At 40.2% G+C, this 22,796-nt stretch overlaps 2 protein-coding genes across 3 annotated transcripts in view; both read right to left on the bottom strand.

Annotated features, from left to right (window-relative positions):
- LOC106527650 (voltage-dependent N-type calcium channel subunit alpha-1B) overlaps positions 1-16,914 on the bottom strand; it is a gene marked incomplete at its 3' end in the record, with an annotated part of 96,643 nt that extends 79,729 nt beyond the window's left edge. The window contains 5 exon segments of the mRNA XM_014022591.1: positions 7,093-7,232; positions 9,564-9,669; positions 13,911-14,180; positions 15,682-15,988; positions 16,771-16,914. Of these exon segments, the coding sequence (XP_013878045.1) occupies positions 7,093-7,232; positions 9,564-9,669; positions 13,911-14,180; positions 15,682-15,988; positions 16,771-16,831 (884 nt within the window).
- A 1,946-nt stretch (positions 16,915-18,860) lies between these two features.
- The window catches only part of ehmt1b (euchromatic histone-lysine N-methyltransferase 1b), a 29,568-nt gene continuing 25,632 nt past the window's right edge, over positions 18,861-22,796 (bottom strand). For both annotated transcript variants that reach the window (XM_014022590.1, XM_014022589.1), the window contains exons 23-26: positions 21,748-21,834; positions 21,593-21,671; positions 21,342-21,517; positions 18,861-20,000 (exon numbers count right to left, since the gene is read on the bottom strand). In XM_014022590.1, the coding sequence (XP_013878044.1) occupies positions 19,820-20,000; positions 21,342-21,517; positions 21,593-21,671; positions 21,748-21,834 (523 nt within the window). In that variant the 3' untranslated portion in view covers positions 18,861-19,819. The remainder of the gene's footprint in view (positions 20,001-21,341; positions 21,518-21,592; positions 21,672-21,747; positions 21,835-22,796) is intronic.

The following is a 22,796-nucleotide window of genomic DNA, read 5'->3' as shown; positions in this document are numbered from 1 at the left end:
AGATGATGTTTTATATATGAKTATATCATATAAAACATCATCTTAWATGAAATGAGACATGATACAACACAATAATATTTGATAATGTGGAATGCCATGAGATATCTGATGCTCAACTAGGGATATTTGCGATAAAGGACTTTACAGTATAATACGATAGGATGTGATACGATGGGATAAGATACGAAGCAATACGATACAATATGAAGCAATGCGATGACACAATATGATGCAATGCGATATGATACAATATGATGCAATAMAATGTTTTWTGATGCGATGCGATGAGACATGATAATACTAAGCCATGTGATTCGATGGGATATGATGTGATGCGATGCAATGTGATGCAGAACAATACCAGGGGTGTAAATCAGCGGTTTTATCATGATAGAAAAATATATTGATTTGTTTGGATTAATACAATGTTTCTTTATATAATGTCTGTGATTGATATATCAATCCACATCRAGCATATGAAGATGATATGGATCAATGTTTTCATTTTGTCTTGATGTAATTGAAGTATTGATCATTTACATCGATATATTGATGTATCGCTACACCCCTATATGATATGATAGATGGTATCAATTAATTACATAATCGTTTGATTATAAAAGATTAGATTTATGATTAATTATATGATTATAACATTTGTAAAAACATATCTGAGCAGCTCAGATTTACAGGAAGACAAAATGAATCTGAGAACATAAACCACACACACTATRAAACCAAGCTGGAAGCTCCGTGAAGCCAGTTTTTTCTTTTATTTTTTTAATATGCATAAACTTTACTCGTGCTGTTCTGAGCTAAAGGTCACCAGCACACTAACATGCAAATACACCCATTAGTCATAAGATTATGACCACCTGCCTAACACTAAATATAGGGGGGTGTCTTTTTTGTATTAGTTAGTTTAGAGTCTGACAACATGGATCAACAAACTTTCCCACTCATGCTGCCACTGAAAACCTACAGAAACTGATCTGATGAAAGGAAGAAGCTCAGCTTTGATGTGATGAGTCAACCCTGAAGTCAGATATGATAAAATAACTATTTAACCCTGAGATTAACCTCAGCCTGAGGATGCAGTGCTGCACAGACGCAAATCAGAAACTTCATCAGACCTCCATGAATCGGGGAGCAGCGTTGTGGCCGACGTTCAAAGGCAGCATTTATTTACATTGCACGGCTTTAAGCTTAAAATAACCCACTCTCTGTGGTCTCTGCAACTGGACTTTGAAGCCTCCCATTGTGTTAACCCGTCGCCTGAGAGACACATGAAAGGGCACCACAACTTTGAAGTTGGCACAAGCACCGACTCTCACCCAGACCACTTATGGACCGGACTCACAAATCAAACATGCAGATAAAAAAAAAAATACCAACTGACCCGTCTTTGTTTCCCTGGAAAGGAAAGAGRGATTACTGTTCTTGTGTTGGAGCGACGTGTTTTTGTAGTATTTAAACTGGCAGAGGAAGATTAGGTTTGATTAGGTAAGAAGACTGGTTATAAAGAGAAGCACCGTTACTGACAAGTGGTAACGTGATAGTTTGTCTCGTTTGACTTTACGTGTCCCAGTGATGGACCTGCTGGGGGTGGGCGCCAGCAGCATTACGGAAAGAAAAAGTGGGTAAAAAAAACTGGACAAATGGATGAATAACAGTTGGTTTAGTCCAGGAGTTTGCAACCTTTAAAGGTCAAAAGAGYCAACATGTACTTGAAACTTGAAATAAGAGTAAAACAACCCACTAAGCATCAGGTTTTTAGATAGAGAGCATTGTTTAGATGGCCTCTTCAGTTTGGCARCGTCTCATTTCTGAGTAACAACACTGTGCCAATATTCTGGTCATTTCTCTGGATGAGGTGAACAGTAGATAACCCTACCAGCCAATCTGAATTAGGGTTAGAGCAGGCCTTGGGTCTTGGTGTAATGCGAAGCCCCCAGCCTACACTGTCGACAGTCTCTTCCTACAAAGGTTTCTCAGGATCCTACAAAGGTTTCTTAACAGAAACCACTCCAAAATTTTAAACTTGTCTTTGCTTAAACTGTGAAAAAATAGCTGTTTTTCTAATTTAGCTTTATAGCAAAATAAATAAAGATTTTTTTTCTCACTAAAAAAAATACAAAAGAACGAAGCATACACAGATTTTACTGAACATTTTCAAAATAAAGTACTTTGATTAGTTTATTTAGTCACTCGTTTACTGTTTTTAATGTTTTAACCGGTTCAACGTGAGGCAGTGAGTGACGGTAACTCAGGTGGATCAAGTGGAGTTCATGTGAAAAAGATTGCATCTCCTCTGCAGAAACCTGCAGGACTGAGCACTCTAAAGTCGACTCTTTCAGAATACTGGCTACGTTTGAAAATGTCAAAATGTCTTTTTTCTTTCTTTGTGCTTCTGTAAAAACAACGTTCCCTACATTTAATTCTCTCTAAAGTGGGGAAAACTGCAGGTTATTTAATGTGTGCTTTTCCTGAGTTTATAAGTGATGAACATTAGCGAACATTTTGACAGAATTCGAAGCCTGTCATTATAAAAGACCGTGTCCTCGTCCTGGTTGGGCGTTTCTGAGGCAGCCGGTTCGTTGCTCCATTGATCGAGCCTTTGGCGACCCGGGAAGACTTATTCTCTTATTAGGGACTCCTAATGCCTGATCAGGACAGATTAAAGGTCTCCTGCTGCCTGCAGCTACACTATCATTTCAACCCTTTCATTAGGACCAGACGGCTGTACAAACACAATTAACCCAAGGATGGAGCCGTGGTTTTGTGCAGCTGATTTAAAGCTGAAAGAAACACGATAGATTTCTGCTTTAATTGATAAATATTTCAGTCATTCCTCTGTTTTTGTTTTTTTTGTAGCAAAGCTAGAATTACATCATCTCCTGCTACGTGTTACATTAGATCAATAAAACTCTGACTGCTTACTTTWGACTGATTACCGAGCATTTTTACCCCAATAATCGATGCTATGATTGACGATCCAAAGTAGCGCTGTTTGTGAATTTCTCAATTATTGATTTAATTATCTGTACCTAAAAAAACAAATCTATGTTCTGCTTGTTTTGACAATAATCACAATGTACCCATTGCTCAACGTCTCACTGGAAATGGATGATTTATTTCTGCTGTGCTGCAAATCAGGCAATTAATTATTATTTTTTGGACCAACCCAGCAAAACGTTTTCTCTTTTGAAGTCTCGATGACTTAAAAGGTAGCTTTATGTAGGGTCGCTAAATTAAAGTTAAATGTATGTTTTCATCAATTTCGTGCAACGTTTTTACATAAAAGCACTTGGTAATTTATGAGAGCCCCTTCCAGCAGGTTTAATATAATATTTAGCAACTAGAGGTCAACTAATTAACCATTTAAAGCCAACTTTTGCACAAAAAAACATAAAATGGATTGTTCAGAGCTACAAAGAATAATATTAGAAACTTGTGTTTTGGTTTGACTGAAAAATGATTCTAAGCAAGACGTTAAATTAAAAATACGACTAAACACCCCAACGCTCAGACAGAAAACCAGCTCAGAAACATATTACATGTAAATAAATAAAAGCATTAATTGGTTGTTACTTCTAGTCTCTAGTGGAGCCCAGAGTTTCAGATCAAACCTCTTCTCACGACAAACACATGGAAAGAAACAACAGCAACAACAAAAGGCAAATCGTGTGTCAAACATCCACAAACACACAAACAGAAACCACTTTTTTTTTTACATCAAGGCACATTATCTACTGCGGTTGCCTGGTAACCAGAGGGAGATATGTTCACATCCACAGCATAATGGATAATTTGTCTCCAGCTGTGTCAGCAACGGGTGGTCAAAACCAAAGAGCCGTTTCTACAGTTTTTACTTCCTGGAGGAACAGGAGACAAAACAAAATCTGAAGTAGAAAGCTGTTTTCTSATGCTTGGAACACTCTGAACAATTTGAATATTATCCGTTTCAAAGTGTCGGTGCGTATTTAAAGTATTTAACGGGCTTTCTTTTAGATCCGGATGCAATTTCTCTGCTTGTGAGCTGCTTAAAAGAAATAATACGTTAACAATAAATGCATTAAAGCTTAGCTCAGTTTTTTTCGCGTGCTCGTTCACGTTATGGTTTAAAGGTAACTCTGTGTGTCATCAGCATAGAGTGATATGATGTCATTATTTTATAACAGCCTCAAATAAAAGCTTACTTACAACCAGTGGTGGGCATGGTTTAGAAAAGAATAGAACAGAAATAGCCTTTATTGTCCYRCCGAGGGGATATTCAGGTCTGACAGCAGCATCAGTACAGAGGTTCACACACTAGTTTACAAACTATAGACAATGCACAAAAAATGAAATTACCACTAACTAGTAATGATACGACTACTAACAGTAAAAATATAATTTAAAACATTGTGCAAGAATTAAAATATGTTTTGTTTTAGAGACTGTAGTTACCTATCARAATTTGACATTAGAAATTAGAATTTACCCATTTACAGTGCAAAACAATCGCAGCAGACTATTAACTGTAAAGGGCTCGACACACGGGCAGCGTCAAACTACAGCGATTAGCGGCTGTCATCGCAGCCAGGGTGAAAACCCGACACACGGGACGCGATAGCGATCGCAGCGTTGCGAATCGCRCTCTCAGATCGCTTGTCTTCACGAAATTTGATTGGTTCTTGACTCTGAAGGCGGGTGTGCATTACGGACGTGTAAACTAAACAAACCTTGGTGAAAGTGTTAGCTAACGGCAGTGTGTAGCATACTCTCCTCTCATTGGTCAGTCAATGAAACCCTCGCTGATTGGTTGTACGCTAAGCGACAGCGACAAAAGTTGAACATTTTTCAACTTTCATATGTCGCGTCGCAAGCTCGCGTGTGCACGTCTACGTGTACGAGCGCGAAATTTCACCTGCACTRTTTTCGTCGGTCGCTTAGCTGGAGGAGGGCAAGAGATTGTCGCCTCACCGCACAGGCTCCATAGGAAATGAATGGAGAGCGAGCGACGTCGCCTCCCGTGTGTCGAGCCCTTAAGGGTGTATTCAGACCAGGAAAGTCCTTTGGTCCAATTGTTTGGTCCGGACCAAAAATGGACTTTTTTGGTGCGGTTTGCATTCACATTGTGCTTTTTTGCAAACGAACTATAACTTGTAAACAAAGCCACGAGGCTGACGATCATTGCTACAATTGGACAAAAAAAGGACGGGGGCGGGACTGAGCCACAGACCCAGAAGAAAACAAGGAAGTCCTGCGTGCTGCAGTTCTGATGCGCACATTTTTACTGATAGTACAACTGCAACAGCATTTAAAATGTCAGAAGCAGCTAATTTAATGGTGGTTCTGTGATGATATTCTAATTKTGGAGCGGCRTCAGTAAATGTGTCCCSCAACCCAAAGGAGACGAGGTGCTCTGCGTGTTCTGACCCACAACATGCCAGCAGTAGAGCTCCTAACAGGAGACGACTCGGGTATGAKTACAGGTTATTTAGCTCAGCAACGGGGGCCTGTGAAGTCCAAAAAGGTGCATGTTTAATGCAGTTGGTTCGGTTAGAGTCCGGTCTGTATTCACACCAGAAGCAAACTGAAGCGAACCGCACCAGAGTTCGTTTGGAAGCGGACCGAGACCACCTCAAAAAGCAGGTCTCGGTCCGGTTGTTTGATCCGCACCAGAGTTCGCATGAGTGTATTCACACATGCACAAAAGGTCCGGACCAATACCGGAAACTAACTCTGGTTTGTTTAAAGCAGAGCAAACTATCAGGTCTGAATACGACCTAAAATATGACAGTGCAGACAAGAAACACAGATGTACAATTACAGCAGAAATGTTATTTTAAAGTTTAAAATGGGTAATAACAGAGCAACTGATTGACAATAAATACTTTTCACTAACCAGCTAACAGCTAATAACAGAATAAACTGTTTTGTTTAGCAGATTAGCTTTTTCACTAACGTTGAAAACCGTCAGCAGCCCAATCAGCTTCCACTACATGAGGTTTTGGCAACTTTAGGTGTTAACAGCTAACTAACATCAACAGGTTTGTCAGTCCCACCAGTTTTCAGCTTGAAGGAGATGAAGATGTGATGCAGACTGAGGGACAGTCCTCTAAGCTGTTATTGTTTGCTTTCATTAATTTTTACTTGTTTAGCTGTTTATTAATTTATTAAGGATCCCCATTAATAACTACCTCAGCAATAACTATTCAAAAACATATTAACAATAACATCACAATGACATAACAATAAAATTGTTATTAAAAAACAAATGCAAGCTAAACAAATGCCTATTATACACTGAATATTATGTTTAGCATTAAGTTCAGCTAATTTTTCACGATTAGTGATTTGGCTTAAGTGAAGCTATATTTTTAATTAGCTGACTTTGATTTAGCTAAGCCTTTTCACAAACGTTGAAAACCGTAAGCAGACCACTTAGCTTCTGCTAAATTGCTAACTTTAAGTGCACTAATAAAGCTAACAACAGGTTTGTCAGTCCCATCAGTCGTCAGCTCGAAGGAAACAAAGACATTTGACACAGACTGAGTGACAGTCATCTCAGCCTTTAGTGATTACTGGTAGCTGTTAGTGTTAACTTCTGCTAATTTTTATTTGATTAGCTGTTTAGCGTTAGTCCATTTTAGTGCTATATTTTTAATTGGTGGATTATGAGTTAGCCAAGATAACCTTTTGGTTAGCTGTGTCTACCAATGCTAACAACAGTAGAGGACCGATATTTGGTCCTTGTGGAACTCCACAAGTAATGTAGACTTTACCAAATTCAAAACTGTCAACAGGAACTGAAAATGTTCTACCAAAAGACAGAAAATAAAGCCAATTAAGAACTAGTCAGGAAACTTCTTTGATAAACTGTAAAAAAAACTTGTTGAATCAAATGAATGTGTGTGCAACATAATCTTTAGATTTTGTAAAGACGTGTGCTTCTTGTTGAACAATATACATTCTTGAAAGCAAACACTGTAAAAGCAAGAAGGTGATTCCACCCTGCCCTGGTCCCCAGACCAATCATAGAAGGAAAACAAACCACTCTATTATGTCACCCGTCTGGAGCGCACAACCGGCGGGAGTGGGACTCACCCTGTGAGGACGACCACGAAGTCCATTACATTCCAGCCGTTGCGGAGGTAGGAGCCTTTGTGAAATGCAAAGCCCAGGGCGATGATCTTAATGGCCGCCTCGAAACAGAATATTCCAATAAAGTAGGGCTCTGTGTCGTCCTACAAAAACACACAGAGAATTGGAGAAAGGATGAGATTGACGGAAGAAGATGTTTTTGTAAGAAGTAAGAGAAAATTTAATGAAGCATTAAGAAAAAGAGATGAGTGGGGGAAGGGAAGTAAAACAATGAATGTGGCTTCTTTCAGCCGATACAAAAGCTATCCAAAGACAAAAAAAGCACATTTAATGTTAATTAAATTAATCATTTTAAAAAACTACTTAAGTTCAACATAAAGCTGGGAACATACTGTATAAGCAGAAATCAGGAATGAACCACGCAGGCCACTAGAGTGYGACTAATTTGGTTGCAAATGCGAMCTTATTTTTTAATAGTGCGCCTTTAAAATATTTCCGGTCGCACTGGTGTGCCCCGTCATTCGAGGAGAAGGTGGGGGATGAGGTTGCTCGCTGAAACAAAATGTCTCCATGTCTCGTAATAAAGCTATCTAGCAGTATGAACACACACTCTACACCCCGCATGCGCACAGGTTTAAACAGACGCTGCTTTTAACAAATCAAACGAACCCCACAGCTTTGTCCAATCAGAGCAGAGCAGGGCGGGTCTTTCTGATGTCGGTGCAGCTGTCTGCCTGATAAACACCAATCAACCTGCAGCTCCTGTCCTGAGTGAGCAAACCTCGTCCTCCACACTTGGCTCCCGAGCTACCMGAGACGTTGGTATCTAAAATCTAACCCACTATAAGTTTATGTGTTCAGAGCTTCGTTATCTAACAGATATCGCCAACTTTGCTCACGTGACCAAACTCCTCTCCTCGACAGTGCTTAACGGGAGCGCACCGATGCGCTCAAGCCTGGATTGTTTTGATATATAAAAGACTGGACGGACGAACGGACAGACAGACGGACAGATAGAGATAGATACGTATTTGTATCCCTCATATTAAATACATCATTTCTCAAGAGAAAACTCATCCTGACTCAGTGAGGTATTGGCTGTGTCCAAAACGACAGACCGGGTCCTCCGGAGGACCCAGACTCCCCGGTCGAGGCGGGCCGGGTCCTTGGTAGACCGGGAAGACCGGAAAAAAAAGAGTCTGTGAATTTGGACGGTCTAGCCTCCCCTCCTTACCCCGGCGTACGTCATGTCACCTAGCAACTGTGACGACGCTAAACAAGCAAACTTAAATCAAAATTAGAAAAATATCAATACATTAGTATTATTAATTTCACAAAACTATTAAAATTAACTTAAAGGTATCATTTGAAGAACTAATTGACCTGCTGTAGGTTCATGTTTATTTCGCGTTTTTTATGACGAAAAAATAATATTTAAAAACATGTCCATACAAATGATAAAAGTATTAGAATTACAACCGCTAAATTATTTTAATTTTTATATCGCCATATTTTTATTTAAAATGTATTCTTTTCTCTCGCTTCGTCCACCATTACTAGCATAAAAAAATCTTCGGTCGGGCTGCAATGCATTATGGGATATGCTGGGCCGGGAAGGATCCATCAGACCAGTCCTTCGATTCGGGTCAAAGGAAGGACGTATTTGTCGGCCGCATCGGAGGAGTCTTCGGTTTTGGACGTCCTTCGTCGCGGCGCTGTGACGTATGCGGCCGACGAATTCGACCTTCGGAGGACCCGACCTGCCGTTTTGGACACAGCCAATATCTCAAACATCTGGATCAGTGTGGCACTACACCCACCATAACCTCACTCCCCCTCTACAGCTTATTACAACCTGACAGACATTAACCCCAGCCCCCATTACATGCAGCCCCCCAACAGAGAAGCTCTGACCTCAGCTTCAGCGGGTTTCTAAAACCAGCTTCAGTTCTGACCCAACTCCAGAGTAAGTGGCAGATAATGGATGGCTGGGTTGGAATTAGATGTTGTAGCATCCCTAGCTGTGCAATAAAACAATAAATACGTCTTTGAAGAACTCAGTGACTCTGAAGCCCAGTTTTTTTCCCAGCAGCTCCACTAACAGCACGCCTCCCGCTCTGCTGACAGAGCTTCTCATTTAATAGCTGATGCCGAGCTCTAATTAAAAGCCATCTTGTCGTATCACATGCTGAAGGTGGAGGAGGCAGAGAGGGTTTGTTTTGCCCCTTTGTGAAACCACACTAATCACTTCCTCATCAACAGAACCATGGCCTCTCCGCAGCCCTTTTGTCTACCCGTTCAGGATTCAAACGCCCCGACGTGGAAACAAGTCAAACTGGACTTTTTTAACACACAGAGCTGTTGCTGTTTGATTGTAAAGCGTAGCACCAAAGGGTGTTACAAACACCCCGAAGCTGCAAGAGTTTTATAAAAGCAGGAGAGGCAGCGAAGCRTGCACGTTGAATTAGACTCACCAGGCGTTCAGACATGGGTGTCTTGTCACTCGCTGGTAGATGCTGCTCCAGGGCCAGGACGATGCAGTTGGCGATAATGGTTGCCAGGATCATGTACTCAAAGGGAGTGTGAGGGTTAAGGACAACTTCATTTCAATTTCACACGCAGTAAAAACATTCAGACATGCAGMTGGTGTTTCACCCATTTGGGGAAATCAAACAAGGTACATTTACTGCAGGCAACACTTGGAAGTGCTGGAAAGCTAAAAGCTTGGATGCTAATTTTAGATTCATTTTCCTTTGTGCTGCTTCGGTATACTTGGTGCTATTTTAGCCATTTGTGTGACAAAACGTTCAGCTCATTCTGGAAACAGGCGCTAGGACTTTTAGTTTTGTAACAATTTATTAGTTTCAGCTAGCATTTAGCTGCTTTTAATTGCTTGTGATATTTTTAGCAAACATTTTTAGCTTCTAGATCAGGGGGGCCCAAACATCTTCCCTGAGAGGCCAAAATTAAAATCGATCTGAAGGATGCGGGCCAAATGCATATAATACATGAAATGCAAATACTTCTTAAGTAAAGTTGATTTATTTTTTATGATTAAGCTAGYGCTTAATCATAAAACAAAAAAATAGCGGCCAGTGTGATGGCCCACATTTTTTTGTTTTATTTTTTAGTTGTTGTTTTTTCAGCCCATGGATGTGGAGAAAATCTRACGTATGCTCGGGCATTAAAGGCTCATGGAACTTTTCATAAATTAAAATTTGAGCATTTTTGGTCTCACAAAGTGTGCAAATCTAGATGTGTGCTTAAATCTAATCTTAATATCTATTGCAGTTACTTCTATTTTATGTTGAATCTTAGTACCATGAGTTAAAACTACTGCGTTATATTTTATACAGTTGGACCAATGGTTGAAAAGATTAAGTGGAAATATAGTGTTTCTACATAAGACAGGAGGTTACAAACTATTAGCCAGGACAACTGCTGGTGGGCCAAATCAAAAGGCTTGGCGGGCCGCGGGCCCCACTTTGGGCACCTCTGTTCTAGATGAAGCTTTGATACTTTAAGCTAATGTTCTCTTTCTTTTAGCTTTTAATTAGTTTTATTACAGTTAGCTTTTAGGTAGCATTTAGTTCCTTTTAGCTAGTGTTTTGACACTTCCAGCTTTAAACTAGTTTTTAAACAACTTATCTTTTAACCACGTAGCTATTTCTATTTGTACATTTTAGTTAGCATTTTGTTATTTTTAGCTCATGTGTTGCTACTGTTAGCTTTAAAATAACATTTTGTTAGTTTTGGCTAACCTTTTGCTAGCCTTATAATATTTTTTGCTAGTATTTGACACTTTTAATTAGCATTTTGAAATTGTATGTCTTTAACTTTCTGATACTTTTAGCTTCTACCTTTTTACAACTTTCCTCTTTTAACTAGCACTTTTCTATGTGTAGCTTTTAGTTAGAGCCTTGTWAGTTTTAGCTCATGCGTTGCTACTGTTGGCTACTCTTCTGATATTTTAGCTTGTATTTTGGTTTTAAATTTGCATTTTGCAACTTTAAACCTTTAGCTTTCTGCTACTTTTAGCTAGCATTTTAATACTTTTAGCTAATGTTTAGCTAGCTTCGGTTCAGTGGGGTTTCTTCTAGTTAATATCATGATTATTTTAATAAGAAGTCCAGTCCAGTTCAGTTCAGCTCATTTCAAACCACTTTTTGTTTTTTAAATGACAGATAATGTCCTCACTGTCGCCCACAGAGCAGAGCTGTCAGCTCGTGTTTGTCTGACTTCCCATCTTTAACCACTTCACTGTGAAAAGGGATTTAATTAGCCATGAAATCTGCAGTCATTTTCTCAAGAAAATGTGGAGAATTCTGCTTACGGRTTTAAAGAAATTAGTTATTTTCCAGAGAACTGGCTTGTTTCCACACTAAAGAAAAATCTGCTTTTATCTGAATGGATGCTGAACATTTATTAATCCGCGTAAAACAGAGGAAATAAGTTTATCAAATTCATTTAATCATCTTAAACTGTTAAATAGTATTATTTGAAGAAATGTAAATCAGCTGTTTTAAAGGCTGTGGCGGCCATCTTGAATTAGATCGATTACAATGAAACATTTTGCTAACAAACTGTCAAACGGGCAATAATTTTATGAGTATTAAATGCTGCCACTGTCATCTGTTTATTTTTGTTTTGTTTTTAATTCTGTGTGGTTTGATCCTTTTCCCCCTCTTTTTAGCCAAGTCTCCAAAAGCCTGAAGCATTTTTTRCAGCGCTGCATGACTGGTGAGCGTGGGAGCTTTCAGCACCATGGAGAGAGCTCCTGACTCAAAAACCTCAAGCTGGACTGTAAAAAAAAAAACACATCGGTTTGTTTGTTTTTCTTAATAATTTTCACATAAAGCAGGAAACCCAGTCAGTCTCAATCRTACCTGCAGAATCAATGAGCCCGGCTGCTGACAGGTGACGTTCTGACAAAAGAAGCCCATCAGCCAATCACAGAGCAGAAGCAACACAATGAGCTTTTTATGAAGTCTCTACTGGACCAACAAAACATTTGTGTCGTGTTCAGCAGAGATAAGAAGCAGCAGGTGCACCGCTGGGTGATTTTATGATCCAGTTTGTTGCTGACTCAGCCTTTTTATAGTTTTCAACTCTTTTTTTTGTGTAATTTAACTACTTTAGCTCATTCAGGAGATGAGAGCTATGATGTTCAGCTTGTACGACGTTTATGTTTCTAAATATTTCACATTATTTACAAAACTTTTACCCAAAGAAACATTTTAGATCTCTTTGAATGTTTAAGAATCAGTTGTTTTAATCTGATCAGATTATTGGCTCTGTTTGGTCTTCTTATCCTTTAAGCTAAAAGTAGCAAAATGCTAGCCCAAAAACTAAAATTAAAAGATGGTAGCTAACCTTCTTATACTTTCAGCTGCTAGTCTGCTAATTTTAGTTTTGGGGCCAGATTTTTGCTACTTTTAGTTACAGCTGCTAATTTTAGCTTTTGAGCTAACTTTAGCTACCATCTATTAATTTTTGAGCTAGCTTTTTGCTACTTTTAGCTTAAACTACTTTTTTGCTACTTTTAGCTACCCTCTATTAATTTTATTCTTTGAGCTAGCTTTTTGCTACTTTTAATTACAGCTGCTAATTTTAGCTTTTGAGCTAACTTTTAGCTACCCTCTATTAATTTTAATTTTTGAGCTAACTTTTCTGCTTTTAGTTTACTCTACTTTTATCTACAATTTATTAATTTAATTTTTTGAGCTAACGTTTTGCTACTTTTAGCTTAATCTACTTTTTTGCTACTTTTAGCTACCCTCTATTAATTTTAGCTTTTGAGCTAACTTTTCGCTACTTTTACTACTCTACTTTTATCTACCATCTATTAATTTTATTCGAGCTAGCTTTTTGCTACTTTTAGTTTACTCTTTTAGCTAACATCTATTTATTTTATTTTTTAGCTAGATCTTTGCTACTTTTAGCTTAATCTACTTTTAGCTACCATCTACTTATTTTAGTTTTTGAGCTAGTGTTTTACTACTTTTAGCTTAATCTACTTTTTTGCTACTTTTAGCTACCCTCTATTAATTTTAGCTTTTGAGCTAACTTTTAGCTACCACCTATTAATTTGAGCTAGCTTTTTCTGCTTTTAGCTTAAACTACTTTTTTTGCTACTTTTAGCTACCCTCTATTAATTTTAGCTTTTGAGCTAACTTTTTGCTACTTTTACTACTCTACTTTTATCTATCATCTATTAATTGTATTCTTTGAGCTAGCTTTTTGCTACTTTTAGTTTACTCTTTTAGCTACCATTTATTTATTTTAATTTTGAGCTAATGTTTTGTTACTTTTAGCTTAATCTACTATTTTTCTATTTTAAGCTACATGCTCATTTTAGTGTTTGAGCTATGGCTTTGTTTTTATCCACTGTTTTGCTACTTTTTTTTAACCGTCAGCTAACCTTTTTATTTATGGTTTTGTAATTTTATAGTTTGTATATTATGGCTACTTTTCCTTTGTAAATAATCATATTTATTATTGAGATGCATCAGGACATATTTATTATTGCTTAGGGATTTATTCAATTACTTTGTGTCGATGCAAAGTTTTAATGAAAAACAAGTTAAGAGCCTTTAAACCTCAGTTTCTGACTCAGTTAGGTGTTTATAACCAAATTAAGTGAATAAAGAAACTTTTCCAGCTAAAACCAGTTCTGCCCTCCAGTGGGAACCCCCCCTCTAAGTCCGCCACTGGAGGCTCCACCTGTTCCTTCAGCTCCAAACTCAGGTCAGAGAAATCAGAAACATTTCACTCTGATTTGTTGTGATCGATCAGCTGTCAGAGCAGCAGCTGGAGGATATGGCCACTCTGTGATCCGCTTGGCGTACTTCCTGATCAGGTTGTCCTCTCGGAAGATGAAGAGGGAGCGGTTGACCGTGAAGCAGTTCTGCTTGACGGGGTTCGGGTTGTATATGGCCATGGTTCGGGCTCTCTGGGCCATCGACTGTTTGTACATCCTCTGCGCGCCCCGGGCGGGCCCCCTCCCCGGAGCGCCCGGTCCTCCTCCTCGCCCTCCGCCGCCTGCGCTTCCTCCATAGCGGGTGGGGAGATCGTCAGCGAAGCGGGCCATTCTGGAAACGCACAGATCCAAAAATCCGAACTGGTGTCAGTGGAAGGGAGACGCATCACCACCGGCGCGTTTTCATGCAAACCAGTGCCTGCCTGGCGTCAAACTGGAGACAGGAGCGGGAAAGAAACGAAGGCGGCCTCGCTCTGGAGCCGCTTCCATGTATCCGTCCTCAGTGAAACCCCAAAATAAAAAATAACAAAACAAAAACACCAAAGTTTCCAATAAACACTTCATTCAACACGCTGTTGCATCCACCATCCAATGAAACCGCCGAACCAGGACCGCATCGCGTCCGAACCCAGCAGCTGAGCCGGTCCAGCTGAAGGCGACAGGAGAAGATCCAGCCGGAGGAGGTGAGGTCCTGTGGTTCCGGTCTGACACCGCTCCCTGCACGGACAGGCGGCTGCTGCTGCTGCTGCTGCTGCCTGAACGTGAAGCGACTCCCGTGAGGAACAAGGAAAGAGCCGCATGTGACCACAGGGAGCCTATCGCTGCCCGGAGCGCACAGGCGCGCGCACCGGTTCAGAACCAGCAGCCGGGTCCAAACATCAGCCTCTCCCTCTCAGTTAGTCTGATTACCGCCTTAATGAGGGGCTGGAAATTAGCTCCATATTCAGATAATCGCATCAGATGGTTCCCTGTTAAACAGACGCGCGCTCTGATGAAATGAGACAAGATGCTGGCGCTCAGGCTGCGTGTTGGGGATGACTCTCAGCTCAAATTTAGCTGTCAAAGTGGCTGAGTTATAGCTGCGCACAGGCTAAGCTCAATTAGCTCTGGCATCCATTTTTAATTAGGTTTAATTAGATCTGAATTGTTGTGGAGGGATTTCTAGCCCCCTCTGGTGACTCCTTGTTCTGTTCTGTTTGGAATCATGGTTCTRTTGGACCCAGTTTGGTCCACATTAATGTGGTATACAAAGGATGGTTAGTGACTGCAACTTGAAATGATTCAATGTCCACATCATGTTTTCTAACTCTTTGTTAATATTCAGAATTACTAAATTGTGTTTGGTCAAAGCTACAAATACGTACATTAACATTTTGTTTTCATGTTTTGCACCAGCTTTCATATATAACACATTTATTTCAAGTTATTTTCAGGTAAAAAAAATAAAATAAAATAAAATTGTGACAAACTCTCCAGGTGGCACAGAGACACCTGGTGGTGAGAAAGAAGTACTGCAACAACAACATAATGTTTTTAAACAGCAAATCAGCTGCTAAATGTGTAATGTTTAGTATTAGAAAATACGTTTGTAAATATTTAAGTTCCCTCGAAATTATATTTGGAATAAAAATGATGTAAACATCATTATTCTTTTTAAAAATATATGTGATTTTGTGACCGGGTTCAGTCAGTTATGGTACAAATTATGTTATTAAAACTTATCTGTTGGTCTGCATGTTGTTCCCTTTCAYCTGTGTTATCTTTCCTAAGTATATATCCCAGATGAGCCTTTACATTTTCTAAGATGTCGTGTTTTTAGGAGCCTGTCAGACCTGACCAGCGGGGATCCGTTCAGTGTGTCGTGCTTCCAGACCACCCGGCGGACACCGTCCCTCGCAGCCGCTCTGCTAACTCCATCCAGCTGTAAAACGGTGTCGTATTTCTGCTCCGGGACTCCGTGGTCAGCTCTCCAACATGGCTCATGCGGCTCATCGGGGCCACCTTCCGCTGGGTCCGGGTTCTCTTCATCCAGCGGTTTTGAAAGGCCGCGCTTTCTGTCAGGTGACGGGGCCCAGGCGTCCTCGTACTCCGCCCCCTGGGTCAGCATCCTCCAGGAGCCGAAAGTGGCTGCGCGGACCGCTGGAGGGCGAAATATATGATGATAGTAAAGCATTTGGGAGTAAAAATAAATGTTTACGTGAAAACATCAAGTTGAAAACTCTCAATTAGCTGAAAAAGCTAAACCGGAAAAATAATTTAACCGTAGCGCTGGGCTACAGCGCCCCTTGTGGTGGCGTCGACTCAAAATACATTTTTGTTTAAAAATTAAAATATATTCAATAAAACTAAAGTATTTTTAAGAATTATTTTCTATAAGCGTTTTAGTGTAAATTAAATTAAAATTACTTAGCTGAAACACACAATGTTTTCCGTTTGTGTTCACTTTAGCATTAGCATTGCTTAAGCTAACCGACAAAGCGACGATGATCGCGCTCAGTTCAATGCGCATGCGCACCAAAACAAATCTGCTCTGTTGTCTGTCAGTCCTGCTGTCAATAAGAAAAGGCTAATATTAAAGCTTTTATCTACTTATTAGACATTTTATGCACCAGTTTCTGACTACTTATACAGAAAACACGTAAGAATTATTTCTCAAAATTAGTATTGGCTACTATAAACCTTTATTTTAAACCAATATTTAGGACRGTAAAGTCATTAGGGGTTGTGTTATTGAAAACCCTTCCTCATTTCTAGAATTTGGCTCAACAAGTTATTCATATTAAAGGTGAAACATCWCAAACATTGACACCCCTGACCTCAGTGACCTTTAATTTACTGCCCTGCTGGCTGTTAACACAGAAAAAMCTCATGACACGAGCTCACAGGAAGACCTGAACAAACCAAGAATGTTCTAAACCTACCATAAACCACGGTGGATCGTCTCTCGGCCCACCTGGAGCAGTGAGGGACCATCCTCTTCATGTCTGCTCTCCAGCTGAACCAGCGTTCGGCCCCAGACGGTTCCTCCTGTSAGGGTCGACTGAACCGTTCGGCCCCAAAAGTCATCCAAATGTGGAGTTTTTGGAATGCGGAAAGCCTGCTTCCTGTCCCGCCAGTTTAAAAGCTTCTTATCAGACTCACTACCTCCTCTGATTCAGTTAGTGCTGGTAATCAGGAAGGGCGCAATCATCGCTCAGATTATAAACTCCACAGAGGCCTGCAGATGCCCACTGCTCCCTCCTGCTGAAGAGGTTGAAAGTTACATAAACTGGGTTTTGGGGAAAATGAAATTTGTTCTTCAGTTCTAGTGTTTTACACATCAGTTCACGTGATGAATACAAAAACCTAGTCTTCAAATCTAACTTCAAGTGAACTAAAACAGATTTATGAGTTATTAAATAAAAAACAACGCTGTGTGGCTTTTTGTTACTTTTAGCTACCAGTCAGCTAATTTTAGTTTTTATGTTAGCTTTAGGCTACTTTTAGTTATTTACCATTTTACTTTTAGCTACCATTTGCTAATTTTAGTCTTAGGGCTAACTTATTTACATTTAGCTTTTGGACTAGCTTTACAATACTTTTCAGTTTTTGGGTTAGCCTGATGCTAAATTTAGCTTTTTGCTACTTTTGGTTTTCGGGCTAGCCTTATGCTAATTTTAGAATAGCTCTAAGCAACTTTTAAGTTTTGGGCTAGCTTTCTGCTACTTCTAGCTTTTGACTAACTTTATGCTACTTTTAGTTTTTGGCTAACTTTATGCTACTTTTAGTTTTTGGCTAACTTTATGCTACTTTTAGTTTTTGGCTAACTTTATGCTACTTTTAGTTTTTGGCTAACTTTATGCTACTTTTAGTTTTTGGCTAACTTTATGCTACTTTTAGCTAGCAGCCTGCTAACTGGGCTCATGACCTGATGATCATGTAGCTTGTAGAATCTTCTTTAGCAGCAAGAACTGTCAGGTGGTTGTGGAGGGATGTTAGCCCACTCTTCTTTCCATCGTTGCTTCATATCACTGGTTTCTGCTCAGCTCTGGACGTCCCCCCACAGGGATTCTGGACTCTGACTGGACCCCAGCAGATCACTGATTCTGTTCTTTTTGACCCGTTYTGTTGAACATCAGTTGCTGTGTTGGGGATCATTGGTTCTGTTGGGCCCAGTTTGGTCTCACATTTGACTCTAGAACCTGTTGGTCTACAGAGGAGCCCAGACCATCAACCCTCCACCACCGTACTGACAGCTGGGATTAGGTGTTTGCTGCAGTGCATTCTGGGAAAATCTCTCTTCTTTGGTCTGTTTTTGTTCCTGAGCCCAGAACCAGTATCTCATTTGCAGCTTTGACATTTTGTTTTACGATTAATAAATAACAACATGCTGGATTCTGGTGTTTTTGTTCACCTGCATGGAGCTAAATAGAGGCCAAAACTTTTGTTAAAAATACATATTTTCAAACTGAAAAAAAAAAAGAAAAAATTTTCTCAGCTGTTGCATTCAGGAACTGTGGGAACTGGAACAGTCTTAAAAACTTCATTGATAATTAATGCTCGTGTGATTTTCAATACATTCATGTAGTTTAGCTTTTATCAAACAAAAGTTATTTTTCAAAACCAATCACAGAAATTTAGAATATCAACAATTTTTTAAGATACATTTTCATTTCCCACGGCTCCTGAATGCAACAGCTGGGAATATTTTTCCAGTCTGTGTTGAGCTGTCAGTCATGATGTCACATCCCCTTGTCATATCAGGCCCCRCCCCCACACCAAACAGGACCAGAAGTTTGAAACTAAAAAACAAAGTGAAATAACACCTAAAATCTGACAAATAGTTTTGAACTTTTTTTTTTTCAGTTTCTGGTAAAGACCCGACTGAATCACACTGAGCTTCTACAACAGGTAAGATAATAACAGTTTATATATAAACCTCACATAAAAACTGAACTCTCCTTTAAATAATGAAAAAACACAAAAAGCACCCGACATGTTTACGTGTTCAGACAACAACAATTAAAGTAAATAAATGCAATAATATTAAATTTATTGAAAAAGATACAACCAGTTAATGGATGGTTCACAGTCCAGAAATATGTAACAGAACTTAATGGAAGTGCAATTTTATCCCCCCCATTTTTTTCTTTTTTCTTTTTTTTTAACCTTTCGAGACTTTGCACAACAGTCACTGTGTTCCTAACACGAGTTAAAACGATGATTTGGCTTCTGTCAGCAAAACCAGGAAGGAAAATTAAAATCCAACTATGATTTAGAAAAACTGGGAGATAAAATTAAAACATAAAAAAACATAAAAACATTCTCTTATTTTACAAACTATGTTCACTTGATAACAAAAACAAAAACCTTTGTCAGCACCATTTTCTTCTTTTTTTTTCTCATTTTATATTTGCAGAATCGATTCTGTAAATATCAGACAAGTTTCATAAAAAGGTACGCCAACTTTTTTTCATTTCTGACCAGCTTTCTAATCAGTAAAAAAAAAAAAAAGAAATGCACTTTTTGTTTCCGTTAATTTGTAAACTCGTTTCATTTGTGGTGGCAAACGTGAGACACGACGAGAAAAAGACAAGAAGTCACAAAAAACGTTGCGACAAACTGCGAACGGTCTGCTGGAATGGTTCGTGGTGCGGAACACTCGGCCGTGTGCTGAGCTCGGCTCCGTCTTCTTTAATTAGCTTCCAAAGGGGGAAAAAAACAGAAAAAAGACGACAAACTTACAAGCGCATGTCGTTTTTTGTGGAGGATGAAACGGGCGCTCCTAGCCCCGTGCTCTGTGCTGCAGCCTCTTCCTCTTGTTCCGACGGTGGAATAACGCAGTTCTGTCAGGTTCTGATTGTGCATCTGGGTCAAAAACAGTTTACAGGTTCTGCTGAATGGTCCTCGGTCGGGGCGGGAGGTGGGCGTTACAGTACGAGTGTCGCTGATAAAAAAGGTTCTGGGGGGACTGGTTTGCTGTTGTTGTTTTTACGACGGGCCGTTTGAAGAGCTGGTGTCGGGCAGGGCGCTGGGCTGTTGCTGCTCCTCCGGCGTGCTGTCGGCCTGCAGGGACGCCAGGGCCACAGACGAGTACTTACACTTAGAGGAGCCGCACTCACAGCTGAACTGCTTGCTTTTGACTTCCCAGAAGTGGTCGCCGTAGTTAAACCTGAGAAATTATTTAAAAATATATATTATATTTCCTGTTTTAAATCCTTATTTTTCACATTAAACCCTTCAGTTGGGGTCTGTATAAAGTGGAACTGCAATGCTGACTGTAACATCACAAGCCCCGCCCCTTTTCCTCAGGCATGTCTCAGATCAACTCATTTTGAGGCTGTCTCTTTGAATGGGGGCAGATAAAATACAAATGTTTCTTCACCCTGCAACCTTTTCTATGAAAGGGGATTAGGACCACTGAAAAAAAAATTATGACTTTAATCTCAGAATTCTCAGATTAAATTTAATTTTTCGTAGTTTTCATTCATGGCTTGATTTGATTTTATAATTTTTTTTATATTTTATCTGCTTCTGTTTTTATTTCATTTTACTGTATAAAGATTGTTTCGTTTTATGAATAAATGAAAAAAAATTAATTTAATTAAAATGCAAATGAGGCTCTTTAAGCCCCGCCCCCCTCCACCTCTTTCGGCCATGTTTGTAGTTTATGTCAGAGATATGATTATACGGCGGCGCAGAAGCTTATTTACAAATAAATTAAAAGACGTCAACAACAGAAGACTTCATCCAGCCTACAGGTTGGACCCAGAGTCTGACTCAGAACCAGAGCCTGATGAAGAACCTGTAGAACCACATTAGTCCATGACCTACCGTGACATTATTCTTCAATACTAGAGAAAACTGAGGGTGTTAAAAAATCTAACCAAACAGAATATAAAGATATCAACACAGGAGAGACTACATGTAACTTTTCTGCCTCCTACAGACTCCAAGTTCACAACAAAGTGTGTTTAACAGCTAAAAAAGTGGATTTTGCAGACATGTCTCCTTTAAAAGAACAACAACAAATTTTCTAACAAAATGCAGAACCTGAGGAAGAAAAACGGTCCCGATCCATCAGGTTCAGGTTCTGGACTCTGACTGGACCCTGCAGCACTTTGATTCTCTTCTTTTTGACCCGTTYTGTGGAGCAGCTGCTGTTTTATTGAACCCTGTATGGCTCCACCTGGTGGTGGGATGCCGTYACTTCCTGGGTAAAATAATCAACATGCATTATGGGAGATGTAGTTTATGGTCAATGCTGCTTCAAAGCAGCTGATTTTAAAAGAYGAATACATCTTTGAAGCTCTCGCGGGCCACGTTTAGCCTGCGGGCCTTCAGTTTAACGTGTGTTTTAGAGGATTCTCTGGTTCAACCTGCTAACTGAGGCCTGTAGAGACCTCCCAAGTGYTGCACAGTCTGACCTTCTGGGTGATAAGAGCAGCCTGAACACCTGAGCAGGTGTTTGCAGTTGTTTGTTGGGAGTAAATTAATCAGGTGTCAGGTTTACCCGAGCTCTTCGCCGGCCTTGATGTTCTCGCTGGCGAAGAAGGCGATGTGCGGGAAGCGGAGGTCCTGGTGCGTGGTGAAGACMCGACAGGCAAACAGGTTCGGCTCGCACATGTGGTTCAGGAAGCGGCTGACGTTTCCGTAGAAGCGGGCGTCGATGCAGTACAGGTCTTCAGGCTTGAAGGGAAAGGACGGACGGTGAGAAACTCGGCAGATAAGAGGGAAGGAACCCGAGGTCCGGCTGAGCCTCACCTTGTCGTCCAGGCTGAACAGGTACGCATCGTTCTGCCTCGCCTCGGCCTCGGCCTCCGTGATGATCTCACCCACGTACCTGTTGGAGAGCAGAGGACCTTACTGARCTGCGGGGTCTCACAGGTTACCCCTCAAACCCCTCAGCTTCAACTCACTCGCACACGAAGGTCCCCTGTGGGATGTCCTGCAGAGCGCGGACCCCCCAGCCTTTTTTACTGGTCCTGAAGAGCTGCAGTCTGGATCTAGAGGACCGTCGACAACAAAACAAAAATCACTTCTCGTCACAGCTGCTCACTTTCTCTCTCAGTGGGCTGCAACTGTTGGAGACCAGACTCCTTCTGAGGCAGAAGAGCAGCAGCTCTACTGCCAGCTCCTCAGTTCACATCTGGGATCTTCCTGTCCTGATCCAAACTAGTGCCCCGACACTCCAAACCAACACCGTAACACAACTGACAGGGCTGCACAGATTCCAGTTTTCTTGCCAATATCTGATGTTTTACAAGTCTGACCTGCTGATTCCGATTTTGGCCAATACCAATTTTTTAAATAGCTGACACGGTCAGACGTTACAAAGTCACAATACAACTTCAATGTTCAAATGTTATTTTACTGAAACAATAYTGAAACAACACAAACSTGTTTTAACTGGACWTTAGTTAGAGCTCACAGCAGAGCAAAAAAGGACAGTGGCTGATTTYCAGACCTTTGTGGAGGCAGAAAAGCCAATCTTCTCCACAGATCTTATCTAAGGATTGGCCGATCTCCAATCTCCCAAAAGTAAGGAAATCGGCGCTGATAAATTGGCTGGCCGGTTTATTGAAGTTCCCCCGTCAATTAAACATGTTTATTTACATTTTAAGTGAAAAGTTTGTTGGTTCYATGTATAAGAAAGTTCTACAAATTGAAAGATAAATCATAATTTGTAGGGATGCACAATATATCGGCATTGACATCTGTATCGGCCGATATTGGTCTTCTTTTAGAAATCGGTATCAGCCCCATATGTAAAACGGAGCCGATATTAATTAATGTCCGATATWGATTTTCCGTTTTTTAGCTTTGTGTTTCAGTTTTGGTAGGTGAAATGTTTGGTCGAGTGGTTTCTGTTTGATAGTGATATTTACGCTGTGAAGCCAGGAACAACCTTTCCATATCAGACCCCTGGTCATTTACGGTATCAAAAAAAGACCCAAGTGTGTTTGTT

The sequence above is a fragment of the Austrofundulus limnaeus genome, unplaced genomic scaffold (genome assembly GCF_001266775.1).
Source record: "Austrofundulus limnaeus strain Quisiro unplaced genomic scaffold, Austrofundulus_limnaeus-1.0 Scaffold336, whole genome shotgun sequence".
NCBI classification, from domain to species: Eukaryota; Metazoa; Chordata; class Actinopteri; order Cyprinodontiformes; family Rivulidae; genus Austrofundulus; species Austrofundulus limnaeus.
Note: the sequence above shows the minus strand (reverse complement) of the source record. Positions and strands in the feature narration are given on the sequence as shown.